General features: G+C 41.2%; 1 protein-coding gene across 8 annotated transcripts in view; it reads right to left on the bottom strand.

Moving 5' to 3' along the window:
• Positions 1–9,858, bottom strand: part of WDFY3 (WD repeat and FYVE domain containing 3) — a 168,462-nt gene that overhangs the window by 4,390 nt on the left and 154,214 nt on the right. For all 8 annotated transcript variants that reach the window (XM_071807984.1, XM_065837921.2, XM_071807979.1 and 5 more), the window contains 9 exons: positions 9,375–9,522; positions 7,511–7,665; positions 6,902–7,060; positions 5,218–5,397; positions 3,925–4,107; positions 2,967–3,063; positions 1,588–1,917; positions 596–707; positions 50–247 (listed from right to left, as the gene is read on the bottom strand). In XM_071807984.1, the coding sequence (XP_071664085.1) occupies positions 50–247; positions 596–707; positions 1,588–1,917; positions 2,967–3,063; positions 3,925–4,107; positions 5,218–5,397; positions 6,902–7,060; positions 7,511–7,665; positions 9,375–9,522 (1,562 nt within the window). The remainder of the gene's footprint in view (positions 1–49; positions 248–595; positions 708–1,587; positions 1,918–2,966; positions 3,064–3,924; positions 4,108–5,217; positions 5,398–6,901; positions 7,061–7,510; positions 7,666–9,374; positions 9,523–9,858) is intronic.

Genomic DNA, 9,858 nt, shown 5'->3' with positions numbered 1-9,858 from the left:
CTGAAATTCAGTATAGGAAAGAGCCCAAAGGAGAATGTTGCAGACTTACTTCTGGCAGAAGAGCTGTCCGCAGTTCCTGCAATGGTGACGCCTCTCAGTGAGCGAAAACCGGACTGCGCAGCCTGAACAGCTGTCTCCCCCCTCGTCCTTCACCCAGTGGTCAGCTGCAGATCGGCCAGGCTGATCGCTTACGGACCAGCTGAACACTCTGCCTCGGCCATCCCCGATAAGAATTCTGCTGTGATCTCTGCAAGAAAAAAAAGAAAAAAGCATTCCTGCAACAGCTCTGGCACATTAATGTACAGATATTGATGACTGATTTTACATGTCAGAACATGTTGTGATGTTATACTACTGGCATAGTAAGCAATGTGCAAATTAGGCTGGTCTGACTAAGAAATGGAGCTGTAACAACACTATACATAAACACAAGGCAGCTGAACAAGTCTACTTATTTTAGTATTTTTTAATCTCAGTCCTTGAACAAGGCTGCTCTGAACAGCATTATATATGCAAAGAACAACAGCTGGTTTGTACTGCATCCCACTGACAACACTGAAAAAATATTTTAAGCAATCGCTTGCAAGCTACTCACTTAGAGATGCCAAGTGCGGTGATTTCTGCTGGATGTGCGTTGTCTTTGCGATCAAACGCCGTGTGCATAGTTAGTTTGCTTCTAAACACCAACTGACGCTCCCATCTGTATCCTAGAAATAAGATGGAAGTCAGTGAAGGAAAAAAGCAAATTTACTTGTTCTCATTTTTGTTCCTTCCTCCCCTAACATATCTGTATGTGTGACTTGCTAAAAAGAAAAATCCTTATCTCCTTCCAGAGATAACTCTCTATGACTCACGTTTCACTCAGGTGCAAACACATTTTCAATTACTCCCCAATACATGTAAGAAAGGAGAGGATATAAAATAACACAAAGAGCCTCCAATTTCTCTCAGTCCAGCTGGGAGTTGCAGACAATGAAAGTAACAAACACCAGGAAGCCCTGTACCAAAGCCTGACAGGACTGGGATAGTTTTTTTTTTTTTTAAATTTTATTTTGTTTGTTTTTTGTTTTTAAAAAAAAGCTGGACAGCTGACTCAAACTGACCAAAGAGGTATTCCACACCATATAACATCTTGCTCAGCAATAACACTGAGAGGAGGGAGGGTTTTGGGGAAGGCAGCTGTCTGCTCAGAGACTGGTTGGTCATTAGTCTCCTTGCAGGAGGTGACGAGTGATGGCCTTTGCATCATCTGTGTTGTTTTGTCTTCCTCTTTCCTTCTATTCTATCCTTATCTTGACTCAGGAGTTCCCTTGCTTCTGCCCTTCCTATTATTTCCACCATCCCACTCCAGAGGGTTGTGGTGTTTGTGGCAAGCAAGTGGCTTAGCTACCAGCCAGGGTAAACCAATTACAGCTTCTCAGGAAACCTTGAACAACACGCAACCTTCGCACACAAATTTTTCTCTTCACTGACCATTTTGGAATTTATCAGCCAATCCTGCTCAAAGATGCAGAGACAGACTGCCTTATGGGTCAGTGCTGAGAGCACATTTATCTGACAAGGGGAAGCATGCCCAATGTCTTTTACCTGGTTTAAGCTTGCTGTAGTGCCGTGCTTCAGCATAGCTGGGGTGCGGATGGTTAACCTGAGCGTGGGGATGCATTTTGGCTTGTCCCTCAGAATAATTGACAAAGATGAAGCCATCTTTCTCATCCAAGCTGAGCTGGTCTGACCAACGCCTGGAGTCATCAGAGCCGCTGTCTGCCGACCATGCTGCCGTTGCTCTGTTCGATGATGACCTCGGCCTGTGGCTCGTGCTGCTCGGTTGACTCTGGCTCTCCTGCAGTTTTGTGTCCTGGCCTAAGCATGGATCATCTGCCTCAGAGTCACTGCTGTCCTCTTCGTGGGCTTCCTGCCCTGGATTCGTGCAACAGGAGAGAGGACATTGTGAGCAAGACTGCTTATAGCCTGAGTTTTTTTCCCCATTCTCCTGTGATACCTACAACCCAACAGGTACCACTAAAGCACGACCAGAGGGAAACCTGCATGTAGGCATCTCAAAGCCTTTGCAGAGATTCAGCTGCTGCCATTTTAAATACCAGCAGGAATCATACTGCTCTTCTTTTTTTTTTTTTTTTGCGCTGGTCCATCAGAAAACAGCACTCCTTAGCTACAATAGTCCGTCTTAGTAGGTTGTGATAGAAACAATGAGTAAAATTTTCAAAAACACTCAAGTTAGCAAAACCAAATCTTGCTGCCTTGTAGAAAAACTTGCACAAGTAAGCAGTCAGTGCTGTTGAAACACTGGCTGAGAAACATGATGCAGATTTGTTAATAACAGATTCTGTTAATATAAAAAAGCAACCGCTGAAGATATTTCTATTCCTAGTGAATCTGAAAAAATGAGCTGTTTTTATATAATAATTACTAATGAGTACCATGCGAGCCAGATCCAAGTCCAGATCATATCTTCAACATGAAGAGGGTGAGAGGAAGATGAGATGGCTAAAAGAACCAACCATCAGGCATGGGCCACATTCTTCTGACAGGGGAAAATTATGTGGCCAGCACTGCTTGTCGAAACAGCATGCTGTTCCATCAGTTTTCAAACTCTGCTGTTATGCTATAATTCAATTTCAAAATTAAAAAATATCTAGCCTTGGACAATAGTAGCATCCATCTGGTTCACCAACAACAGAAGCAATCACACACAGAAAAGTTCAGTCTTCACACAAAAGGAGCTATGACAGGCATGATTTTTCCCTACTCATAGCAATATGAAACTATCATCAGCACAGTGGCAAACAAAGCACTCAGATGCTCTATTTATTATGGCTATTGGATGTCTCTTGTATTTTGAGACAGAATCCCTGTCCATCCATCCATCCTGCACTGTATAGGATTTTACCTATGTATAGCGAAGATCAGGTAAAAGGCAAATACAAAGCACTTGTGAGGATACATACCTATTTGTGCTTCCTGACAATCCTCTTGCATTTCCAGCATCTCCACTGGCTCTGGAGCTGGTGTTTCTGGTACTTGCAAAAACTCCATCCGCCAGAACTGGAGGGACAAGGCATAAGCAAACTGGCACATACTGAACTCTTAAGCTTTCTTCTGAGCTAATTCTAGAGTTAAAATAACTTATTAGAACTGTACATCTGCACTGGTAGCATGAGAAGCAGGTCACATTTCAATTCTAACCCCTGTTTTCAGGGGCTATACACTATTAGAGTACATCTGTGTTCACACCTGAATCACAAGTGAACAAGTCTTGTGCTGTTATTTAACAACTTAGCTGTTGAAATGAAAAAAAATGCACTCCACATAGCAATCTGACCAGCAGACTCTGGTTAAGGCAGACCCAGGACTGCATGCAGCAGAGTACTGAAAATGAGGTTAGACTTGCAGTGACCAGACACGCCACTAAGTTCCTCTTTTCTGCCTAGGCAGCAAAATGAATTGCGTCAAGGTGCGTAGAACAAAAACGGCGTATGAAATCTACAGTCTCCAGGCATAAAAGCTGGTGACCGAAAAGGGACCAAAATAGAGCACGAAGGGAAACATATGCTGCTATTGCTAGTTACCACATCACAACGAGGGCATCAAAAAGAAGAAAGGAGAAAGACTGCACAGGAATGTCAGCTCACTGAAAGTGTTTTTCATGAATCTCCAGTGTCCGTTTAACTTGTGGACAGGGTACAGCACACCACCTTGTGCAGAAATGGCACAGCTGTCTCCAGCAGCAAAAGCAGTCTGTGGCATCTGCCCAACCTGGACTCCTCCCTGCAGGACTAATCGCACCCAAGTGTAGCAGGACTGCTTTTGGTACCAGGCAGGACACTGTGTTGGATAGATATGACCCGTTTAACTGCTGCTACTACAATGTACAATTTTTTCCAAGCAGCGATTCCTGGTACTTACCCGGACAACTCCATCAGAATGTCCCGTTACTATGACGTTCTGGGTATCCCACTCATTCATCTCTGACACAAAGCAACACATGATTTGCTGGCTCCGGCCAGTGAAAGTGTTCACGCTTGCGGTAGGGCTGCCATTAATGCTCCACACATGGATGTAAGTGCCAGCACACGATACAATATCCCCCTGCAAAGACAAATAACACCTTCATATTTCAATACAAACCTCGGGTTTCTTTAGCAAAAATATAAGGCAAGTTCATTCATAAACCAAGTTCAGCACTAAAGTTGGCACTTTTCAGGAATTCTATTCAAGCTGAGCTCGGCCAACTAAACAATTCTTGAGGATGATATGCATATTAAAAAATTGTCTATAGAAAACCAGACTTTGTAGTAACCTATTTGTTGTATTTAGGGCATACAATGAGTAGACCAATTCCTCTATTTCTCACAGCGTAACAATTCAACGTTTTTTTTTCAGTACTTTTTCTTCTCAGTTTTCAAAGACCGTGCTCACGTTGACCCTTTTTCACAAACATGTACCACCTTAAATTTCACATGCTTCCTTTTCAGGAAAAGAGCAAGAGATGGTCGAAACTGGTATAGAGAGGAAACAGGAGTTGCAATCTAAAACACTGGCAACACTACAACCACCAGACTACTGTCAGGTAGTAAACTGTGCCCCTTGCTACACGCTCCTTGCGTTACAGCCCTGCTTTGTCCTGGTTTCAACCACTACATCTGTTTCTGTTGCAACATGGTATATCCAGCCCTGATGGACTAATTACACGAAGTTTCAACTCAGATAAAATGCTTTGATGTGCATGGGAGCGGGATAAACGGCAACCTGTCTCTTACAGGACCACCAGGGACACAAGCTCTTAGGATTTGTTTGTTCCTGCTACAACTGTCACTACAGTTTTTCATCCAAGGTATTTTCTGCTCCCTTTAAATTAAGTGTAAGAGGACAGAAGTCACTCAAGGTCACACATCAAAATCTTTTCCCAGCTCCTGTGGCAGGCTTGACAGCCCACTATGAATACTGCACTAGCTACACTGCTGCCAGCACCTTTAATAAGCCCTTCTGAGCCCAAGCTCCTCTGCATGGAATAGACCCACGTGTATCTCTGGACAAAACATGCAAATTATTCCTTAACTAGCTAATTAGTTTTTTAGAATAATTATACAAGTTTTCCCAAACCAACAGAAGAGCTTAGTTTGCTTTCCTTCGGTTTAACAACTTCTGACTCTTGCTACTGTTCCCACAGCATGTTGGTGAGGGGTATTTGACTCTTACCGTTAATTCATTTATACACAGTGCTGAAACTGGAGCCCTGTGACCTCGAAGCTGTGTTAAAAAAGAGAGTTTATTCAAATCCCAGATGATACAGGTGCGATCCCGTGATCCACTCACAATTATGTGATAAGCAAGCGACGCTGTCAAGCATGTCACAGTGTCAGTATGACCCAGTAACGCCTGCAAAACGAAAGCGAGAAGGAAAAAGCTGCAATCAGGAGAGAGTACAAAAATCACTACATTAAACCTGCTTACCTGAAAAGATTCAGATAACGTAAACATGATTATCCTATATCAGAAGATGCAACTGACTTAGAGTATTCAGTTGGAAACTATTTACATAACTGAAAATGATGAGTAATATTTTTTCCATTTAAAATACTCTCACAAAACCACATTTCAAGGGTCTATGATATATAGCCTTCTACTCTAAAACAAACAAAAAACTAAAACCAAACAAAACCCCCAAAACCAATTAAACAAATTTCCAGCCCATTCTGCACCCTCCACCTGCATCAGTAGCCTATTCAGACTTCACCTGAAATTACATTCTGAAAACAGAAATATTTTGTACATATAAAATAGCTCCTATATAAACTTCTGTGGAGGTTTGAGAAATGCTATAAGAGACAAGAAACAGTTGTAACCAAAGAGGCAAAGTTAATTGGAAGGAGGAGAAATTTGCAAACATCTGTTTTTATTAAACCCTGCTTTTACATTTTGGGCTTAACCGAACCATTGGAACAGGAGTCTGGAATATAGTCAGATTACTGCATCTTACTCAGTTAGAAATCACTGACTAAAGTACAGTAAATGGCCCTCAATAAGCTAACCCTAAAATTCAAGATACAGTGTTTTATCTTGCACTGTTCTTAAATAAAACACTTTGGAAAACCAGCTTTGAATAGTTGTTGGAGACTGCAAAAGGGAAGTTATTGAATAATTCTCTGAATTTATTCTCTTAAGTTTGAGTTGAAGCTTAAAAAGTCCTGTTATTAAGATGCTAACAGGAACAGTCACACAACACAATTACCTACAACAATGACATATATTTCCAGAATATTCTGAGGTGGTGGTTGTTTTTTTTTTAATTTAACAAATGAGCAGAAACAAAAAGTTGGTGTTTTGAATTAAGAAAGCAAAAACAATGTAAGGTGATCCTGAAAAAGTATACTCTGCTCCACCAACATCACTGCCAGAAAGTGCAAAGTTTTATGCAGACGTGTGTGTGTGTGTGTGTGTGTGTGTGTGTACATATATATATATATATAAATACGAAACTTTTCAAGAAAAAAGTATTTTAAAAACTGAAAAAAGGAAAATGAACTTTTAAGACAGCCTCCTTCGCTGCCCTCCCTGACAGTTTTCAGATGGGGGTATTTTACACAGAACAATAAAGCAGATGATTTCACAAAACACATCTGTATAATTTTGTTAACATCACTACTAAATCTTCCATCACTCCAAAAAGCTCCTGGTGATCAACTATCCTAAAAAATTACGCAATTTTAAAGATGCATTTCACCTACTCTAGAAGTAGATCAGTACCTTGACTACCCAGTGCTCAAAAAAAGGTCTGCTGGACTCAAGGTTTCAAAACTTATTATGTGAGCAAATACCCCTTTCATAACTCCTTTGATCTTGGAACATAATTTACATAAAAGGCATCTTTATTGCATTTTACCTGTTTCAGTGTGAGGGCTTTAGCTTTTTCTTTGGAGAGGCCCATTTCCCACACACACACCGCTGTGCTCGTTCCTCCAGTGATCACTAGTTTTGGGTTGGGACAAATGGCACACAGTATCTGACCCCATTCTGACAAACATTCATAAACAATTACGGCCTAAAAATAAAGAGAACAAAGAAGAATTACTCACAGGATTAGTGTTTGGCAGGAGAAAAATAAAAACCTGAGTGCCACCCTGGATGCTGGACCATTAAGTAACTAAGATATTGCTGCTGCTATCCCTTAAGTACTTTTTCCTCAAACAGAAGCAACTCCAGCCTCTGCCATAGGATGCCTCCCAAGAGAACACGAGAGATGAGCTTTAGCTGCAGATACTTAATTGATTCATGCTTTGTGGACCTGGTAAAAAAAATTATTAATGGGTTTATGCAATCCTGCCAGCCTTCTGATGAAGACCACCAGATAGGGAGCAATAAAACATATGCAATACAAGCAAAGATTATTTAATTCACATGTGAAATAAATTTCAATTGCTAGATTTTTTCACTACTGCATACTAATTGCTTTTGTTAAATTCAGCACTGAAACAAATTTCAGATTACAAACCTTGTCTGACTCGTAGGTACCCAGTCTACAGCTGAGGTCTGCATAGCCCCAAGCAAAAGTTTTATTCCACGTAGGTGGGATGAGAACCTTATTCTGTTCAACTGCCAGAATGCCTTTATCAGTACAAACGATCTGTCCCACAGGCTCCTTGAGCTCTAGAAAAGAAGATGGGGTGATGTTTTATTGCCAGCACAGAAATACTATCTGATCCCTTGAAATACCTGAAGCTCTGCAAAAGCAGGATCTCTGTATTGGCTATGTTACACAAACCTTCTTTTAAACTGTGACGATGGCAACTTCTGCTACATACCCTAAGAAGTCCAAGATTAAGCACCAGTAGTGACAAAAACACTGTGAGGATCACAGACAGTTCTGATCCCACCTGTTACGCTGTGGTGTCCTCCAGACAAGATGTCTGTGGTCACAGAATCACAGAATGTTATTAGGGATTGGAAGGGAACTCTAAAGATCATCCAGTCCAATCCCCCTGTCTGAGCAGGAACACCTAGATGAGGCTACACAGGAATGTGTCCATGTGGGTTTTGAATGTCTCCAGAGTAGGAGACTCCACAACTCCCCTGGGCAGCCTGTTCCAGTGCTCTGTTACCCTCACTGAGAAGAAGTTTCTTCTCAAATTTAAGTGGAATTTCTTGTGTTCCTGTTTGTATCCCTTAACCCTTGTCCTGTCATTGGTTGTCACCGAGAAGAGCCCGGCTCCATCGTTGTGACACTCACTCTTTACATATTTATAAACATTAATGAGGTCACCCCTCAGTCTCCTCGTCTCCAAACTAAAGAGACCCAGCTCCCTCAGCCTTTCCTCATAAGGGAGATGCTCCACTCCCTTAATCATCTTTGTTGCCCTGCGCTGGACTCACCCCAGCAGTTCTCTGTGCTTCTTGAACTGAGGAGCCCAGAACTGGACACAATATTCCAGATGGGGTCTCACCAGGGCAGAGTAGAGGGGAAGGAGAACCTCTCTCAACCTACTGATCACCCCCCTTCTAATACATCGCAGGCTGCCATTTGCCTTCCTGGCCACAAGGGCACAGTGCTGGCTCATTAAAAGTGATTGTATCATTTTTGGAATAAATAAAAATAAATTTTTGGTATTGATTCCAACATCTTGGCCACACGTTCTCACAGACTTCATTCCTGACTACAACCTGTGGTGTCCTACCTGCTTTTCCCAAAGGTTTGCCAATATAGATTAGTGCTTTCAAATTTTCTGTCTTAGACTGTAGCCCTGCTGTGTCCTGTGTAATACTACGCCCTTCTTTCTGTATAGCAGGCAAGCACAGATTAATTTAATCAACTAGGAAATAAATCACTATGTATCATTTACGTGCTCCACAGACAATTAACTTTTGCTCAGCCCAATGTCAGATATGAACTCAAAAAATACATTTTTTTAATCTGAGTGTGGCTTCCAACACCACCTTTCCTGCCAACATTTCTCAGTATTTCTTGGCATTGTGATAAAGAATCTTTCTGCTACACAAATCACAAAAATTGAGGTCATCACAGACCCAGAAGCAAAGTACCCTGAATATTGTTCAGACACTTCTGAAACTTGCTTCAGACAATTTGTTAAATTAAAATTAAAGAGGTGCTTGGGCCTAATTTTATCCTCCTTTATAAAATGTTATGCTAGGCCAACACAGGTTTGGTGCTTCCCAAGTATGCTTTAAGGTAACTAAGAACATAATCTTACAGCATTAGGATATTTTATATTTGTCTTTCTCACAAAAGCACGGGCATTAAGAACACCAGAAGTAAACCAAACATGCAAAAATATGATCTTGCTGAAACCTGAATGCTCTGGCAAAGAAACAGGAATAATTACTGTAGTTCTACAGTTTACCTTTCACTGGGGCAAGGGATGGTCGTAGATTGTCCAAATGATGGAAAAAAATCTTGTCACTTGAGAAACCAGGGGGCACAGAGGTTCCCACAGCCTCTCCATTCAGTCGGCTTCTGACACGCTTTGGTGGGTGTGGTTTTTTAAAGAGCTGAAATTCATCAAGACATTAATTATCATCACAAAATTACAGGTTTACAAGAGCACAAGCTTTAAAAAGATCATCAATATGTTCAATTCACCTTCTAAAAATTCTGCATGACAGCAAACATAACTTAACTGTTCTCAGTGTTCTCTAATAACTTCTGGCAAACATTTCAATAAGACATCAAAAAACAATACGAAATCCAACAAGGATATAGCATGCAAAGTATCTTTAAAGCCACCTCCAGTTGCAAAAGCAGTTGAGGTAAAGCAAGCAAAAATCCCAAAGTTGATCTTGAATTCTAACCTAAGACAAACCAAAAGCTAATTTTTGGCCAGGCTA

The sequence above is a fragment of the Patagioenas fasciata genome, chromosome 4, assembly GCF_037038585.1.
Source record: "Patagioenas fasciata isolate bPatFas1 chromosome 4, bPatFas1.hap1, whole genome shotgun sequence".
Taxonomy (NCBI): domain Eukaryota; kingdom Metazoa; phylum Chordata; class Aves; order Columbiformes; family Columbidae; genus Patagioenas; species Patagioenas fasciata.
The sequence above is the reverse complement of the archived record's forward strand: the minus strand, read 5'-3'. Positions and strand labels throughout refer to the sequence as shown.